Source organism: Artemia sp. Qi Xiang Cuo, chromosome 15, assembly GCF_049724085.1.
Source record: "Artemia sp. Qi Xiang Cuo chromosome 15, ASM4972408v1, whole genome shotgun sequence".
NCBI lineage: Eukaryota > Metazoa > Arthropoda > Branchiopoda > Anostraca > Artemiidae > Artemia > Artemia sp. Qi Xiang Cuo.
This window is the reverse complement of record NC_142808.1, coordinates 23,043,585-23,063,886: the sequence shown is the minus strand read 5'-3', so window position 1 is coordinate 23,063,886 and position 20,302 is coordinate 23,043,585. Positions and strand designations below refer to the sequence as shown.

General features: G+C 35.1%; 1 protein-coding gene across 1 annotated transcript in view; it reads left to right on the top strand.

Annotated features, from left to right (window-relative positions):
- ATP8B (ATPase phospholipid transporting 8B) overlaps window positions 1-20,302 on the top strand; it is a 135,251-nt gene that overhangs the window by 34,287 nt on the left and 80,662 nt on the right. The window contains exon 5 of the mRNA XM_089101782.1: window positions 5,952-6,163. Within this exon, the coding sequence (XP_088957908.1) occupies window positions 5,952-6,163 (212 nt within the window). The remainder of the gene's footprint in view (window positions 1-5,951; window positions 6,164-20,302) is intronic.

Below are 20,302 nucleotides of genomic sequence, written 5' to 3'. Positions count from 1 at the left end.
AATACTAAACTATTAAAACTAAGAATACTTTTACTGTGTCTTTTGACGAAATGTTCTTGTAAACCGACAACTCCATTTTGCTCAAAAACATCATCCTAGATTGAAATTTTTTTCGTGTACGAGCCATTAATGGTCAACGATAAATTTTTAACTGCATAAGATTCACATACCTTATCTTTTGTGGATTATTATTTGAGGGACATTTTTCTTTCTCCTTTTTGGCGTCTTTTGTTCAAACCAGTTTATAAAGCTTTTGTCTGGCTTAGCAAAGCTTAAAACGATTTTGCTAGGTTTACCTCCGCGGCCACGAAATACGTATATCAGTGAAAAATGTAATAATCTGGTTCTTTAGTTCTTTCAAATACAGAAATGAGAAGTTCTGGCTAAGCTTAAGGTCTGGTTACGTTCCAACCCAGACCACACTCTATTATTTGTCTGTTTCTGTAAATCTTTGGGAACAATATATCGGTTAGTATAGCTCAGTAAAAAAAAGGTTTGGGGAGCGAATTCTGGATTCTGATAAGTTTTCATAAGATGGGAGACAAAAAAGAAAAGAAAGAACTGGCTAAGAACGATGAGAATTGTAAATAGGTAATTTTAATAAGTTTTACATAAAAAGATAGATGGAAGTTATATGTTAGAATACTGTTTTTTAATTCCAACAGGAAAATGCTTAATCGCAATTTCTTTTCATTTATCTTCTCATAATTTTTTTTAATTTCTAACATGGTATGATTCGCATGATACCAGTTTAATATACAAATGTGGACTATCAGTACCCCAGACAAAAGGTATATATGCTAGAGTGGTTGAACTGAGCAATTTTTTAGTGGCCGATAGATTTGGTGGTTGTGATTGTCTATCTTCGTTTTCTTCAAAAATGCTGTAATCAGGAACTCATGAAAATGTAAGGGAGTAGAAAAAAGGTATTTTTAAATCCACAGGGAGGGGGGATTCTTAAAGAAAATACCAAAGAAAGATATTTTTCAATGAAAATAATAAAACGTATTTTCTAAAATCTGTAGGGAAATTGTACCACCCTCCCCCTCCCCAAACACAGCTAGAATCCCTGATTATTATGAATGTTACATTTAACAAGCAATCTTATTCAGAGAATTCGATCTTTATAAAAGGAATTCACAAGAATTAAAAATAACTTATGAATTAAAAATGACAATAATCATTTCCCACAGGGGGTGGGAAATTACCCCATCTCCTGGTCACCCACAGATGACCTCTGGTCAGTAGTGTAGGAAGGGGAGTGCGGGAGGGGGGAACCACCCCGGGTGCCAGCCTGGAGGGGTGACAAAAATTGGACTAAAAGGACTTGTGATTGATTAGGGCCCGCCGTACAAAAAATCGGGTTGCAAAGTGGCAATGCTACTTGGCAGTTTTCAAATTTGTTGGCAGGTTTTGTCTGAAAATACCATTTCTACGATATATATATAAATAATTGTTGCTCAAAGAAAAGCTTCAAAACACAAGTTGTGTTCCACCGTGCAAAAAGTGGGGTAGCATGGTAGCAATGCTACTTAGCAGTTTTCATGGCCTAGTAAAATTTGTTGGCAGATTTTGTCTAAAAATATCAGTGCTTCCACTATCCCCGAATTTTTTAGGATTTCCCCTAAAATCTGTCTTCTCAAAAAAGATCGGTTCCCAAAAAATCCCTTTTCATTCTGGGTTGCCACCACTAGTGATTTATCACTAGTGACAATCCAGCTCTAGCAAATATCACTTTCACTTAACTTGACATAATTTTTTCACTTCTTTCCAAATTTTTTATCTCAATTATTTACTACATATCAAAAACCAGAGAAGGATCATTGAATTATTGACCTTTCTTCCCATGTTGGTTAAATCATGATGTTTTCAAGACTATATTATTTCATCGAAGATTATCTTGTGACTCCTGGTAAAGAATTTCATTTGGACACGTTTACACTCAGTGTAATTGTGAGCATCGATGCAAAGAGAGTTATTTTAGACAGTTGGGCCGTGAGTTTAAATTTTGTTAGTTTAAAACTTTACAGCTAAATATAAATGTCAATAAAACAATTGATACAGAAAATCAAGAAGCTGCTGAAACAGAAAAACGAAAAGGGAGAGACATTTTAAAGAGAATGTTAGATGCCACTTTGTTTTTAGCTGGTCAAAATCTCCCATTTCGCAGACACAGGGCAAATATGGTATCAGAAAACAAGGGGCATTTCTTAGAGCTGATTGAACTGTTATCAAAATATGATCCTGTATTCAGAGAGCTCGTGACCAAACTAGAACTTTCAAAGCAGTCAAACGCACAAAAGTTATTGACAAGCTACTTGTCCCCAACTACTCAAAATGAGTTCATCTTACTTCTTGGTGGTATGGTAAAGGAAAATATTTTAACTGATATTAAAAAGAAGAGTATTTTAGTATAATGTTTGGCAACACACCCGGTGCCTCGCACATTGATCAAATGAGTGAAGTAATTCGTTACGTGCACACTGAAAACAACAAAGTTGAAGTAAAGGAGTCATTTTAAGGCTATTATTAGCTTACAGGACAAAGAACCGTGGACATTACACAGGATATTTTAAATGCAATTGAAGAAGATGGTCTTGATATAGCAATGTGCAGAAGGCAGGGCTACGACAACGCTCCGGCTGTAGTATATTCAGGAGTACGAGCTAGAATTCGTGAGCTTAATCCTAAAGCAGTTTGTACCTTGTGCCAACCATTCACTAAATCTTTGCGGAGTGCATTCTTTTGCTACAATTCCTTCTGTGTACTTTGGTACCTTCCTGTGGACTTTTTTTGGTACTTTGGAAAGGTTGCATTTTTTTTTCTCATGCTCAACACACACAGATGGAATGTCCTTTTGGCAAATGTTGAAATTGCGGTCAAACGACTTGCAGAAGCCAGGTGGAGGGATTACTATGAAGCTGTTAAGCCAGTGTTTAAATGCTTTTAGAAGATTGGCTATACCATTGAGAAACTTTGTGACTCTTCAGAAACTCTCGACACCAGAGGAGCAGCTCAAACGTTGCTGACATCGATGTAGGATTTCTCATTTTTGTGCTTTTAATGTTTATGGAATAGTGTCCTTGAAGATGTCCACCACACCCAAAAATACCTGTAAATTGTTGAAATAAGTTTCGAAAAGTGCCTCATCAAAATGAGGAGTTTAAAGGCCTTTTTGAATGATAATCAAGATGGTCTTGTGGAAAAGGAAATTGAATTTGCAAAAGCTATTTGTGATGAGATGGACATTGCCCTAGCCAAACGAAGAAATATTAGAAGAAAGAAACTGATGCCCGGAGAAAAAGCTGCCGACGAGCCTCTAACTTTGGAAGAAGAACTAAAAATATCGATGTTAGAGTGCATTGAAACATTTCAACAAGGAATCAACATGCGTTGCCAAGGCATGAAAGGAATATCACTTTGGTTTGCTATCTTGGAGACCAGGAACTTGCTAAAGAGTTTGGAAACTGAAGTGTTAAAATTAGTGGGCTGTTTAGTTGAAAATTAAGAAGAAATATCTCCAGGAGACATGTTAAAAGAGGTCCAATGTCTGAGGAGGTTTTTACAAGGGGTAAACATTCCTGAAGAAGCGGCTCTGAAGTGGAGTTCTTTGAGACTACTGCAGTTTATAGTTGAATATGAACTTCCAGAGTCTATTCCTAGTCTAACTCTAACATTAAAGTTTTACCTGACATTATGTGTTTGTTACTTCTTGCTAAAGGAGTTTTTCTAAGCTCAAGCTTATTAAATGTTATTTCATATCTACTATCAGCCATGCTCGACTATCAAGCTTGGCCATGCTATCTATTGAAAGCAATGTAGCAAAAAAGATTTTGATAAGGCTATTTCTAAGTTCGCAGAAAACAAAGTTAAAAAGAAGAGGTTTTGAATGAAAACATGGGTTTTTAATACAGTAATTTTTTTTAAATTCGTGCTGATAAAAATATATATATATATCATTCAATCACCTGGGTTTTTGAAGTCAAAGTACAAAAAAAACATGGATAGGCCTGTAGTAAAATACGAAAGCGAGAGCTGTTCTTGTATTTCCTCTTAAAACATTTATAATAAAAGCCCATGCCCATTTTAGCCTTACTTAATGTAAGCCACGAATTAAAATGGTTTGTTTGATATTGTAATAATAATTTTAATATGTATAAAATTGTTGTCTTTTGCTTAAATTTATGTAAATAATTTATGTTAAAATGTTTACATACCAATGTTATATATCACGCAATTTACTTTTCCTTTCACTCCTTAATCTAAACACTTCAAATTTTTTTTTTAATTGTATATTTCCACCATAAACAATTATGACTCAACAATTTTTAAGTGGTTCTTGGGGGGGGGGGTGAAAAGCTTAAATTCCGCCCCGGGTGTCTGAAGACCCTGCTACGCCACTGCCTCTGGTTTTCATGAATTTTGTCTGCTAAAAGTAAGCTTATTCAGAATATGTGATCTTTACAAAAGAAATTCGACAGAATTAGAAATAAATTGTGAACTAAACATACATTTTCTTCTGATTTCATATCAATTTTTATCCTACGATTGTTTAATAAACATGACGATTCCGACATACCGTACCAAGTTCAATAAAAGCTTCATTCACGCCTATTACCATGGGCGTAGGAAGGGGGGCAGCTGCCCCCCCCCCCCTCATAGACCTTCAAATTTACATTAGATATGGCTGAAAAAGCAGATGGTTTGGAAAAAGCAGTTGATAAAACTCCATCACACTATCGACTGCCCCCCCTAGACAATATGTTGCCTAATGCTGCGTACGCCCATGCCTAGTATCCAACCCTTTTTTAACAGTGGAGAGTGTGCCGGTTGAACGTCTGGTCACTGGTGCATCTAAAGGTCGTATCAGATATTTTCACACTTCTGAAATAATTACCGAAGACCGTTTACTAATCTCTTCTTAAAGGGTGAACCTGCAGGTGAATGTAGATCAAGAGGATTGAAGTGTGATTGAACGTACATTGTCCTGCTGATCCTCCCTATGAATCTGGCTCAGTAAATGATTTTGGGCAATTATTCATAATGTTTGAAAAACATCAGATACGTTTAGGGGTTACAGTGACGATCTGTATTTTAGATTTGTTTTTTTCTTTGATGATTACCTGTGCGAGGATAAGTTTAATACCATATTTCCATTTGGCGTCTTACGGACACAGTGGAAAACTAATTAACCAATTAATATATGAGAAAACTTCTTTTTTCAGTGCAGTACAGATAAATGGGGTTTTCAATTGGCTAACTTATTATATATTTTTCTTTAAAACATCAAATTGAAACGTTTTTTATGGTTTTCACCTTCACCTTAATCCATTGAGCGCTTTAAGGTCCTCCGGAACTGTAATGCTCTTGAGTTGATTACCTCTTCTCCTTACTACCTCCTCTTCTGCCTCCACTACCTCTTCTCCCAACCCTTGTTAAGTTGGGGCACTTGATAAGGCCTTTTGGCCGTCCTTTGTTTTGTCAAGCAGTGGTGTTTGTGGAAAATTGTGTCTTTTGTGTGGGGTGACTGCCCACGCAGCAGGTAATTATTTTATTACCAAGATATTTATCACATCATTATCTAATCATGAATATGGTACCATGAAATTTGCCATATAAAAACACCTGATGTCACTAAAGTCTTAATTAATTATTTACATAAGGTCTTAATCACTTAATTCGTTATAATTGATGTATACCGCGGAACAACAGATATAGTTGATGGTATTTATCACATAGTAAAAGTTTGTAAAGGTGTAAAGGTGCTATTCTTTTGTAAGAGGAATTAAAAATGCAGAGAAAAAAAATAAAATGATCGTTCGGTGATCAGAGTTTTCTTCTTACTTTTATCAGAAATAATTGAGAGATTAAAATTTATCGCTAATTCTCCTGATTTTTACTTAATTTTTCTTTAAAACTACATTTTGTTTAAGATTATTTTTTTTTTTCAGATTGTATTTCTTCTATTTTCAATGTGTCTTTTCTGCACGTTAGCCTGTGGGATATGGGAGCAAATAACAGGACAACATTTCCGGGTCTACTTACCCTGGGATGCCTTGATACCAGAAGACCCCGGCTCTGGAGCAACAGTTATTGCCCTTCTCGTCTTCTTTTCGTACGCAATTGTTTTGAACACTGTGGTGCCCATCTCCCTGTATGTAAGGTATGTAGGTCCAGAAGCCCCGTTCATAGTCAATTTAGCCAAGCCCAGTTAGCCTAATTTAATTTTAGTGCTTACTGGTCTACCACAAGGCAACCACCACAGCATCTTGGCTGAGGGGTAAGTAGTTATTACCCTTCTTTTCATATGCTATTGTTTTGAAATTCTGGTGCCTATCTTCTTTTATGTAAGGTGTGTAGGTCCAGAAGCCCCGTTCATAGCCAAGTTAGCCAAGCCCAGTTAGCCCAATTTAATTTTAGTGCTTACTGGTCTACCACAAGGCAACCACCACAGCATCTTGGCTGAGGGGTAAGTAGTTATTACCCTTCTTTTCATATGCTATTGTTTTGAAATTCTGGTGCCCATCTTCTTGTATGTAAGGTGTGTAGGTTTAAAAGCCCCGTTTAAAGGATATAGCCCAATTTGATTTTAGTGCCAATTGGTTCACCACAGCAAAATCAGGAGTTACTCTGCTCTGCTCCTTAATTGACTTATTAATTGTTATTTGTTTGGTTTTAGTTGTTTCAATAAAATTAGTTGTTCAATACAATTAGTTATTTCAATAAAATTACTAACTATTATTACTTGCTACTTTTAGTGAAATTGCTAATTTAGTTACTAACTATTCGTTAAAAACTAATAAAATATATTTTAAAGTGGGCTCAGTAGATAGGGCGCTACTTTCAAATAGGTTTTTCGATATTGATGTGCATATTATCTATTGTTACTGGTTTTATTTTTATTGTATTATTATAGAAGAGAGAAACATAGGGTATATGTTCCACTAGTTTTGCACAAAATTTCTAACGCGCTATGACGACTCTTTAGAAAGAATCTTGCATTTTGAAAAACAAAATAGAAAACGAACGAAATTTATTGCAATGTACCTATGTTAGAGCTATACTTTCAGCTTCAATTTGATGTATCCCCTTGTTTTAACAAAGGTGCTATTTTGGCACTTTTTTATTGCATGAAGGTACAGTTAGAATCACTTCTATTTTGTCTGAGCCTTCTCTTGCTCAAACCCCCCTCCCCCAAATGCTACCGAAACAGAGGTCGTATTTTTGTTTTTTTGCGCTTTCAAACATTCTTCTCGTGCTTATTTTCCTTTCGTTTTGCATGTAAGCCAGGGACAATAAGAATGTTTCACTATGATAGCCAGGGTTGCCACCCAAGGCAAAAATAAAATCCCCTCTTCTTTTCATTTTCTGTTGTGAAAAATCAACAAAAAACAAATCAGGTCATTAGCTCAAACATAATAAAATCGCAAATTTCTTTCCGTGAAATTACAGAAAAATCATCAGATGAAAACAAAATCATCAAATTTGGCGGTAATCACCAACAATGGCAACCCTGACGATAACTGGATACATGCTGAGTGGGGAAACTCCGAAGCTCTGAAAATTGAGATTGTACTCACCCCTCCTATCTCTACGCTACATTTGAGTATTGAAGGCTCAGGTGACAAAATTTTAATAATAACTATACGCCGTGGCTAATAGCTGAGCATTAAAAACACCTAATTACAAGGCACAATCAATATCCAAAAACGTGGGATTGATGTTTTTTTTCATATCTGCTTGCTCTCTGCTCCCGTCAACAACTTTTGTGAAGAGTTGCTTATGAAGCCATTGTGGTAGCACAAAAAAAAAACACAAAAAAAAACACATTAGGGATAATAAAATGGTGGGAATGACATTAATTAACATCTTAGTCATCTACCTTATCACCAAAACGAAGTTAATAAGTCTCAGGTGACCAAACTGTAATAATAACAATTCACGTATTACCAAATATTGTTTTGTATATGGCTGTAAAAAAGCTTTAATAATACATTATTATTATTATTATTATTATACAGCATGGTAAGGAACAGAGAACAAAGTACAGAAAAACGTACTTACGGTCGAAGTCCACATTTCAAACAGTTCGTGGTAACGAACTGTAAGTAAAGAGCGACCCGGCTCAATAGTAGCCGAAACTCTAAAAAAGAGAATTTTGATACCTATAGATATATCAAAAGAATGGGCTTATTGTGCTGATTTTAAATACATAAGTTTCTGTAAGTTTAGACTTACCGATTAAAGGCTACGAGCCTGAGAAAATTTGTTTCCAAAAAAAGGGGGAAACATCCTTTAAAAGCATTGCAACCTTAATGAAAATCACACAATCAGATTCAGCGTATCAGAAAACCCTACTTTAGTGGTTTTAGCTCCTGTCTGCAAAAATGTAGAATTTTGTATTTTTTGCCAGTAAGTAAGATCACGGATGCGTGTTAATTTGTTTGTTCTTTTGTTTGTTTTTCCCAGGGGTGATCGTATCAACCCGGCGCTCCTAGAATATCGAGAGAGGTCTCATTCGAATGGAAATTAAAAGTTTTAGTGCCCTTTTTAAGTGACCAACAAAAAAGGAGGGCAATTAGGGCCCCTCCGCCGCCCCTCTTTTTGCCTAAAGTCGTCTGATCAAAATTTTGAGAAAGCCATTTTGATCATCATAGTTGAAAAGTAAAGTAAGTAAGCAAGTATGACGGCACTAGACCCTTATGGTCCTGATTTCCGTTTCGTGGCCCTTCAGCCAGGAAGTGCAGTGGGGAGCTTGGGGCCAGCCATCCTCTACTTTCACTCACCCTTCCTGCTTACTTTCCCCAGATATCTCTAGGTACTCATTTAGAGCTGGGTCGACTCTGGCTGAGCTTACAGAGTCACGCCACTGACCCCCGGCCCAAACCAAATATCTGGCCACGCCAGGGATTGAACCCATGCCCCTTGGACAAAGAATTCTCAACCAAGCGTACGTCCACTTAGCCAGGACGGCATAATAGTTGAAAGGCCCAATAACTATGCCTTTGGATATAAAATGACCCCCCACAGTCCCAGGGGAAAAGTCTTTAAGTCATAAAATTTACCCATTTTTTACACACAGTATTTGTTATTATGAAGTATGTATACATTTTCGGGTGGAGGAGGGGAGTTTTCAGGGAGTGAAATTGTCAGGGGAAATTATACAGTGGGGGAATTTGCCAGAATTCCTATACACAATTCTTTTTAAATGTTTTACCTTCTCTTTTGTCTCAATTTTACGAGTTGATCTGTTAAGGTTAATTGTCTGGAGTAAATTTTCACCGGGATTGAATTGTTTAGAGGATATTTCCGTGGGGATCGGGGTTTCTGCGTGGAGATAGGGACAGATTTCCTGGCATTACTTAAAAAAGATCATAAATTAAATTAAAAAAACAAGTCTTTTCAACTGAAAGTAAGGAGCAACATTGAAACTTAAAACGAACAGAAATTGTTACGTGTATGAAGGGGATTGCCCCCTCATCAACACCTCGCTCTTTGCACTAAAGCTCGAATTTTGTCCCAATTCTTTAAGAACGACTCCTGAAACACAAGGGTTGTTTAATTAGAACAATAGGAAAGCTTTTAAAAGTACTAAAAAGCTTTAGCGTAAAGAGCGAGGTGTTGAGGAGGGGGCAATCCCCTTCATACACGTAATAATTTCTGTTCGTTGTAAGTTTTAATGTTGCTCCTTACTTTCAGTTGAAAAAACTTGTTTGTTTTTTTTTAATCTAATTAAATCATGAGATGGTTGGAGTTGACATTTGTTAACATTTGATAGACTTCTGCTGTCTATCTCTGTGTGTAGGTATAATATGCTTATTTTGAACAATTTTTTTTTTTAAATGTTTAGCATATGTTTGAGTCATTTTGGTCACTCAGACATTTAGTCTTTTTTTTCACAAATTGAGTATCTATGAAAAAAAAAACATACGGTAATGACGCCGTAACGTTTTACTATATTCAACTTAATTTTGAAAACAGAAACAAACGCTGGGTAGGGTTTTTGGGTCCATGACCGCCCTAGAAATCTAAAATTGTTTATAGTTTTTTCTATATTTTCTCAGATTTTTTTGTCTTTTTTAAAATCTGCGATCGGTCCAAAATGTTTTACTCTGTCCAAAATAGATTCCTGTGTATATACCCGGCCGTAGGTTTTTATGAGGCATAGAGTTCTCTTGTGCCCCCTATTCATTTAAATTGTCGCTTTATTTAAAGAGAAAGATAAGTAACGTAAAAGAGACGGATGGAACAAAGTGCGTTGGGCACTACATCTTGTTCCATTTAATAATAAAAAAGGTGTTTTTTCTCAGGAACCTTTAAGTGATAATAGACAGTAGTGAATGTTTTATAATTATCCAATACATATTGAAAAATTTTCAAAAATTTTGGAAAGTGGAAACTAAACATATAGATACTTCGTAATCTCCATTCACGTATCTTTTGCTATTCGTTTTTATAAAATGTTTACCTTTTTGTAATTATAACCGTTAAGTCCTTTTTTAGTCGTTATGTTCTTTACTAATACCCTTGGTACTATGCATATCCCTGCAAAAACCTACCTTACTAGAAGCTACTTACTGTACACAGAAAGCACGGACTAAAAAGCAATAGTTTAATCAAGAATGTCGGGCAGAACTAAATACAAGTGAACAATCTGATTGTTCAATTGGCTAAGTGGCAAAAACACAGGCAAATATATATTAAAAGATTATGAAAATTCTAATTCTAAGGAAAAAGAGCCTTATGGGCAGTTACGCGGTTGTTTTTTAGTACTGGCTACCAAATTAAAGAAAAAGAATCTTGGGTCAAAAATCGGTGAAAAATGGGCTAAAAATACGCTGCACCAAGCAGCTTAAGAAAGTGTGTACCTATCTTTCCTTTTAAGGTGTATTTTCGAAGTAATGCCCTTAATTTTTTTTTTTTTTTTTTTTTTTTTTTTTTTTTTTTTGTAGCTACCTAATTTGTGAAAAAAGAGTAAGTGTCCGAGGTACCAAAATGGTTTAAACTAGGGTTCGGCACCGTTTCTGTTTCTGTTTTTCTTCAACCGTTTTCTGTTCAGTTTTTTTTTAGGAAATAGAAAAAAAACACACAAAACAGTTAGCCGTTTTTGTTTCTGTTCCGTTATTTCTTATCGTTTCTGGTTTTTTTTAACCCGTTTTTCTTCATTTTCCGTGTTTTGGTTGCGAATAGAATCATATCGCATTCTTGCGACTTTTACTGAATTTGGATACTTGCCATATATAGAGTCTGGATTCTTGATGATCTCGAATCCAAACAAAGTTCAAGCATGCAGGGTAAATTTCTTCAGTTCAGAAAATGTCTGAATTGATAACTAATTATTTTTAACTAACTAATTAACTAATTTATTTTTGCTGATCTATAATTGCATGACGTGAATATTTACAAAATGCTTATTAATAGTTTGAAACAATCAAAAGAACAACCCTAGAAATCGGAGTATAGGTATATGCGGCTAGCGAATATTTTTATTTTGATGTCTTGGGACTTAAAGCATCTCATAATCTAACCACAACAAATAGTAACCTCTAAGAAAAGATTTGAAGTTGCCTTAACAGATATCAAATTCAAACGAACATTTAACCACAATGTTTCTTATCTCTAGAAGCGGTTTCATACAAGTCGATGAACTAATTATTTTATCTCACGTTTCAATGACTAATATTATTAAAAATCTAGTAATTGTTTCTTTTCTTATTTAAATAATTAATGTTATTAAAAACTTATTAATTTGAATAATTATTGATATTCACAGTAATCCTAGTAATCACTTTTCAATTATTGTCGTTAAAGACCCTAATTTTTTTATATTAAATTATTATTATAAATAATTAATTATAATAATAATATAATAAATAATAAATAATTATTCTCATTAAAGACCTAGTAATTTGGTACTCGTTTTATCTCTGTTGTTAACTTTTTTTTAAACTGTTGAAATCATTCGAATTCATCTTCTACTATAGTTTATCCGCTTTCTTAACCGGTTGGCCTTTTCCTAGGTTTTTTTTTCTATCGCTCTGATTTTTCTTATACGATTGCAACTAGTGTATTTTACGGTTAAGAGAAACAGAATAAACAGAGGCTATAATATTTTAGAGGCTGTAATCTTGTTTAAGTGCTTCAAAAGCTCTACGGTCCCGTTTAGTTTTATGATGAATATTTTTTTTCGTTTCAGCAAAGAGAGAGCAGAAATTGCAGTCCATAAAACTTGCTTCTATTTCAGATTCTCTCTGAAGGAACAGTGGCTTTAGTTCACAAAAATTAGGGGGTGGGGGAGCAAAATGTAGTTATCGAAATCTAGGTTAGCGGGCAATTTTGTCGCTTAAAAAAAATTCCAATGAAAATACAAAGAAGACCTTTTTCAATAAAAAGGTAAATTTCAACATCTAATGAGGGGCGAAAATACCTGGGAGGTAAAATGCCCCTTATCTCCCCAATAGACGCCACTGTTGAAGAGGCATTTTAAAACCATCCTGCTATGTGTACCTCAATGTTGAGCGTTTATCTGTGTCAGAAAAACACAGAAGTCCTTAATTAATTTAAGACGTTCCTTTTGTCGACCTTTCTGGCTGCTGTGATCCAATCCTCGGCCATGTATTTTCTGGTAAAGATCAATCCACTGGCCCACCACGCAACAACCAAGAGTCAATCGGCTTTTTTCCTGAGTTAAAAACCCTTGCTTCAGTTAGAGATTATCTAGAATTACTTACAAATAAAATATACTTTCAATAAAATCAATGAGCAATGCTGTAGAACTTTAATTTTAAATAACATTTTCAGATATTTATTTATTTATTGTGCCACAACGTAGAACTTGTGGCGCTTGTGCCGCTTCTTGCACATAAATGTTGTGCCGCTTGCAATGTAAAATGTTGTGCCGTTTCTTGCACATAAATACAACTAACGGGCACGCGGAGTGGCTAATACCACTAAATACCAATACAACAAACATCGATTAACATGTCATATTTCAGAACTAATCCTGGAATCCTCATTTTCGTACTGGTAAAAATCACTTGTCGGAAATGAGTTCTTAAATTGTGCAAAACTTTCAGAACGACATCTTTTTGAAAATGGTTGATTAACGTTATTTTTCCAGAGAGAAACAGAGGGGCTACTTTAAAAAAAATCTTGTGAGAAATTTTTTTTGTCCTTTCCAGTGGCTTAAAATTCCATACCAGAAACAAGGTGAAAAGGTAGGGGTATTCATCCTTCCAGGGAATAGGAGTAATGCCAGTGACTTACGAAAATAAGTCACAGATATGAAAAGAAGTAAATCCAAAGAAATAAGCAAACAGATTGAAATAACAAACATTGAAATCCTAGGACTGCAGAAATATAGCACACACAACTTGAAAATAGACCTCAAATAAATCTCAAATGTCTCATCAAACCTTCTTAAGGAGAGCATGAATTTTCGTTTAATTTTAACATCATATTGACTTCTTTTATTAGTAGTGAGTTCAAAACCAAAAAAAAAGAGTTTTTGTTACTTCTTTGTCTTAGTATTTCTACTAACTATCAAATGATAATTTTATGAAATGCTTTAGCTGTTTGATTTTCTATTTCGTTCAAAAGCCCCCCCCCCCCTCAAATAAAGAAACTAATTTCTTTATTTCCAGTTGAAAAAAACTGTTTTTTCTTGTTTAATTTCCGACCATTTTCCAAATCATGCAAATATGCAACCCCTCCCCACCCCCACCAAAAAATCCTTATATTTTCTAACTGATACTATATACAAACAAGTGTCAAATTGTATAACTTACATCTCTTTCCCCAAGGCCTGTGAGGGTTTTGTAAGCCTCAACTATGCTGAACCGAATGGCTATCTCGAAATTCTTATCGGACGTTTTTAGGTAAGAAGGGGGTGTTGAGGGTGGCTAGCTGCCCTCCAATCTTCTTGGTCACTTAAATAGGGCACTTGAACTTTTGATTCTCGTTCGAATGAGCCCTTTCTTGATCTTCCAGGGCCATGGGTTCAATACGATCTCCCTTGGGAAAAAGTAACTACAAATAAGCACACATCCATGATCTTTCTTCTGCCAAGAAATGTAAAATTTACATATATAAAGACTGGCGCCTGAAGTTTCTATAGAAGGTTTCTCTGATATTATGAATCTGATAGTGAATTTTTATGAAGATCGCTTGACTTTTTGGTGGTGCCACCCCCTCCCCCTTTTCGAAAATCAGGCAAACTTTCTCAGGGTCTTAGCTTTTGATAGATAACACTAAACTTAACAAATTTTATATATTTGGAATCAGCATAAAAAGCTATCTCTTGTGATGTATCCATCAATATCAATTTTGTCTTTTAGAGTTTCGGTTACTATTGGGCCGAGTCGCTCCTGATTCACAGTTTTTTACAACGAACTGTTTGGTTGTTCCAAATAGATGTTACAAATATTGTTATAATTAAATGATGTTACAAATAAATTGCTTCAAGTGCAATGACCGAAACTCAGGGCATTTTTTTTAAGGTAAACTAGGCTTTTGGGCCGTAAGGGGGGGGGGTATTGGCCACAAATGTTTTTATTTCTGAATGATGTGAAATTTGAATCCAAAATAACCACGCCCTCTGAAAACTGGGTCCAAAAATAAAATAAATTCTTCCAACTGGGAACATGTAGCTTGTGGGTCTAGGGGTAAAACCCTGAATTAAATCAATTGGAGTTATACTTATAAATACGCAAAATAGAATTAGAAAGACTTGTCAAATGAATTTTAATTTAAAGAAATTAATTTTAATATGCCCTAGACGTGTATTTAAGACTTTATTTCGACAGCGGTGGCATTGTGAGGAGAGCTACAACTTTAAAAACAAAAAAAAGGGGAAGTTACATAAAATGTATCAAATCATAACAATGCGTTGACTTCGCCCTGAAAACCTCTTTAACTACTTGGATCTTTTTAATATCCCTCAGCTGACTTCTTAATACCATATTACAACATGCCTTACCGTTTTCCATCCTACTTTCTACATGGGTACTAAATAAATTTCCTTTCGCCTTAAATTTAACACCTAAATATGACCATTCCTTCTCTAATCTAACCGTTTTACCCTAAAAACTAAAATTAACATCCTCTTCAAGTCTACCACATTTACGGAATACTAACACTACGGTTTTTTCAAACAGTTCGTGGTAACGAACTGTAAGTAAGGAGCGACCCGGCTCAATGGTAACCGAAACTCTAAAAAATCGGGATTTTGGTACCAATAGATACATCAAAAGAATGAGATTTTAATTCTGATTTCAAATATATAAGTTTCATCAAGTTTAATCTTACCCATCAAAAGTTACGCGCCTGAGAAAATTTGGCTGATTTTTGAAAAAAGGGGGAAAGACCCCCTAAAAGTTATAGAACCGCAATGAAATTCACACCATCATATTCAGCGTATCAGAGAACCCTACTGTAGAGGCAAGCTCATCTACAAAAATGTGGAATTTTGCATTTTTTGCCAGAAGAAATATCACGGGCGCGTGTTTATTTGTTTGTTTGTTTTTTCTTTTTTTTTTTCTTTTCCCCAGGGGTAATCGTATTGACCCAGTGGTCCTAGAATATCGTAAGAGGGCTCATTGGAACGGAAATTAAAAGTTCTAGTGCCCTTTTTAAGTGACCAAAAAAATGGAGGGCAACTAGGCCCCCTCCCACGCTCATTTTTTTTGAAAGTCACCCAATTAAAATTTTGAGATAGCCATTTTGTTCAGCATAGTCGAAAATCTAATAAATATGTTTTTACGATGACTTAATCCACCCCAGTTCCCAGGGGAAGGGCTGCAAGTTATGAACTTTGCCCATTACTTACATATTGTATTGGTTATTGGGAAGTATACAGACATTTTCAGGAAGAATTTTTTCTGCTGTGGTGGGGGGGGGCTGGAGGAGGGGTTACTCGGGAGAATATTTCCGTGGAGGATGTTTCTTTGGGGTAAGGGACATTTCTATGAATTGGGTGCCGGATTTCCAAGCATTATTTAAAAAACGATCTGAAATTAAATTAAAAAAAAACAAGTTTTTTCAGCTGAAAGTAAGAAGCAACATTAGAACTTAAAATGAACAGAATTTATTCCGTATATGAGGGGGTTCTCCCCCAAGTCAATACCTCGCTGTTTACGCTACAGTTTTTTTTTTTAGTGCTTTCAAAAGAGCTATCTATTCTAATTAAACGGCCTTTGTGATTCAGGGGTGTGTGAATTAAAATTTTTTCTAACTTTTAACGTAAAGAGCGTGGTATTGACTAAGGGGAGAACCCCATCATATACGTAATAACATATACGTAATAAAAAAAAACGATAAAAAAAACTAAAAAAAAAAACAAGCGATACGGCTCAATAGTAATCGAAACTTTTAAAAACGGAACTTTGATGTCAATAAATGTATCAAAAGAATGGGCTTATATTGCTGATTCTAAATATATTAATTTTATTAAGTTTAGTATTACTCATCAAAGGCTACGAGCCTGAGAAAATTTACCTGATTTTTTAAAGAGGGGGGAAACATCCCCTAAAAGTGAAATGATTTTAATGAAAATCACACTGTCAGATTCAGCGTATCAGAAAACCCTATAACATAGGTTTCAAGCTCATATCTGCAAAAATCTGCAACTTTGTATTTTTTGCCAGAAGAAAAATATACGAATATAGAAGTTCGTTACGTAAGTTAATTTGTAAATTACGTCAGAACCAAATTTAGAGACAACCATTTAGCAAAAGAAAAGTAAAATTTTTATGCAAATTTTGTTTACTTATTCAATGACGGTGAGCCAAAATAAAAGCTGTATTAACTAAAAAACGATCAGAAATTAAATAAAAAAAACAAGGTTTTTAAACTGAAAGTAAGGAGCGAAATTAAAACTTAAAACGAACAGAAATTAATCCATATATGAAAGGGGCTGTCCCCTCCTCAACACCTCGCTCTTTACGCTAAAGTTTGACTCTGTCTCACAACTTTATTTTTTAAAACAATAAAAAATTTTAGCGTAAAGAGCGAGGCGTTGAGGAGGGGACAGCCCCTTTCATATACGAAATAATTTCTGGTCGTTTTAAGTTTTAATGTCGCTCCTTACTTTCAGTTTAAAAAACTTGTTTTTTTATTTAATCCACATTAAGCTCTAACCTTTTCCTATCCAAATAATCGCCTAAAGAATCAAGTAATTTCTGAAGGTTCCTTTCTGAATCAGCAACCAAAACAATATCACCTGCGAACAACATCATACAAATGGAAACAATATCTAAACTCACCATTGGCGCCTCCTTCTTTTCCATAAACGCCACTACAGAATTTATAAACATGGCGAATAATTTAGGAGACAATGGGCAACCCTTTGTAACACCTTTATATCTTGTAACTACCCTTGAAACTTGTCTACCAACTCTCACAGCCACTCTAGTAAACCTATACATTTGAACTAAAACTAACACAAAATAAATATATTATCAATCGTCCTAAAACCTTCTCTAAAACCCGCTTGAACCTTATCCAAAACCTCCCTATTTTCTATCCAACTCCTTAGTCTAACGTCTAATACCTTACAAAATACCTTCGGTAAAATATTCCCTAAATGAATTCCTCAATAATTTTTATGATGACATATCCCCTTCTTAAATAATGGTGTCATAACTGACAAATTCCACTCTTTAGGCCACTTACAAGAACTTACCAAAGCTTAAAATAAACTAACCCAAACTACAGCAAATTATGTTTTTCCCCACATCCCAATTTTCATCGGGATCCCATCTCTCCCCGGTGCAGATCCCACCTTCATAGACTTCAGAGCTTTACCAATCTCTTCATGCGTAATTGGTGAGATAAGTTTGTAATCCTCCTCTCTGAGTGGGTAGCAGGCCTGTTGGCTTAAACTCTGTGATAAATCCTCCAGTCCGCCATCCTTTGTATTATCCAGTGATTCAAGGTAAGCGGGCCAGGAATCAGCACCCAGTATTTGCTCTGTAGTTGTAGGGTCAATAGATCCTCGTACTAGTTGCCAGATTTTTGTTTTGTTTCCTTGTTACAAAATTTTTCTCAATTTCTAAGTTCCTGACTTTATCTTGTTCCCTCTTCTTACTTCGAAGTGTCTGTTTGTATTCCCTGCTGCTTCTGTCGATATACCAGAAGAGCAGATTCCTCGTTATTCTTTTTGAGCTTTCTTAGTGCCTCTACCACTTCCATTTTTTTTCTCCACAATCATCATCAAAAAATTCCTTCTTATTATTTTTTGTTATTCCTCTATTTGCTACATTATAAGTCTCTAAACTCTCAATTATCTGGAATAATTGTCCTGGGCCAAATTCCTCCAAATTCCTGTCCACTACACTCTCTCCTAGCCAGTTAACCACCTTATCCTCCCCTATTTTATCCACCTCAATATTTTTTAATGAAATTAGATCTAATACTAACAGAAATATTCCCGTCAGTCCTATTTATAGCCCTATCCGCCCATATATCTGCTACAATATGCTGACGGTCAGACCCCGCAACTCCCAGAACACCAAAATCCCCACATAACGACCAAAGGCTTACATCAACTAAAATATAATCAATAACACTGGGACTACCAACCCCAAAAAATGTAAAATCCCCCCTTTCTTTATCTTTTGCCAACCTTTGTTTAAAATTACCAATTTCTCAATTCCACAAAAATCTAAAAATTTAGTTATAATATTCATATTCAAAGGAGTAACAGTTCTTAGAATTGCCCATCGTCAAATTCTGATATACCCTTTTGCTTAACTTCATCATAGATTTGCAAGACAGCTAATTAGTAGGAACCACAAACTGTAAAAAAATAAATAAATAAAATACTCTTAAAGAAAAGGAGGGGGCACTTGTAAAAATTTTAACGGGCCTTAATCAATTACTTTAAAATCCAACACATACTTTTGCCCTATCCTACTTGTTTCAGTAAAAATTTTAATATGCCCTTTTTGCTTGACTTCGTTGATATAAAAAAAGAAAAAAGTCAATACTTTCCCATAAAAGAAATCTAGTTGGTACTCGTAGGAACCTCGTATTTCTTTCCATAATTACTGGTTAATTAAGGAACACTCCCAAAAACGCAGAAACCGAAACTAATGGATCGAAGTTGATGTGTTGCTGAGACTTTGTTGCCCTGGAACCGGTGTAATCATTAATTTCAAGGGGAGAAAGAACACAAGTTTTGTTGCTATGAAAGCAAATTTTGTAAGAATGGCTTCGTTTTAACTTTTGGAAAAGGACTCTATAAATTGTTTCAAACATGTTTTCTTAGATAGGTAAGGTGGGCCATTAGGGGACTAGACAATAGGCTGAATATTTGTTTGTCTCTGATTGGTTTGAAACCATAATGTACAAAAATATTGTAGGAGGGGGGCAGGTCCCCTGAAAATCGGGTCCAAAAATGGGCCAAAATCGAAATGAACGCTTCCAGCAAAGAGTATGGAGCTCGTAGAAATGGGGATAAACTCCTGAACAAAATCAATAAGAGTACCGCTAGAAAAAAAAAGAAGCAAAACTGCAGAAAACAAGAAGTAAAATTAAAAATTTAATACATATTTTGGGGACACTTTTTATCTAGTTTTAGAGGAGTAAAGCATCATTAGCGGATTTGTTTAGACTCTATCCACATATTCTCATCATTGCTAGAAATTACAAAAAAAAAGATTTGGCGTTTCAGTTTTAAAAAGATGAGAAGAATTTGATCTTTCATTCATAAAAAATGATTTTTAAAGTTTTAAGTAGTAAAATTTACTTTTGAACGTGTTATTTTTTTTAACAGTATTATTTATCTATTTTCATATGATAGATGTCACACAAAGTCATGTACCAAAAAAAGAAATAAAAAGGTCGTTTATAATAAATATGCTTCTTAGGAAAAAACAAGGAGAGAGACAAAAACACACACACAAAACAAAAAAAAATACAAAGAAAATGTGGAGGATGTTTTGAGCTCAACAATGAGGTTTTTGGAACTTCTTCAAATTTTCGCCCACCTCTCTCTCTGTAAATTTGGCCCCTCCCAAGACAAAATCCTAAAGACCTGCCTGCTGTGTCATCTCTGAACTTTCATAATTTTTTTTTGCAATTAGTGCTATATGCTCCATATAATCACAATATTATTTTATTTATGACCCCCGTCCCCCAAGAATCAAATACTTTTCCTGTTCAGTAAATTTGGCTAAGCTGCCATGTCGTAAGTAGAAACCCCAAAACTTGACACACTAAGGACCAGTTAGGGTGGTATTGAAAAGGAGAACTGAGAGAAATTAGTCCGCCTGGTGGCACTGAATTGGAATGTGGTCAATTA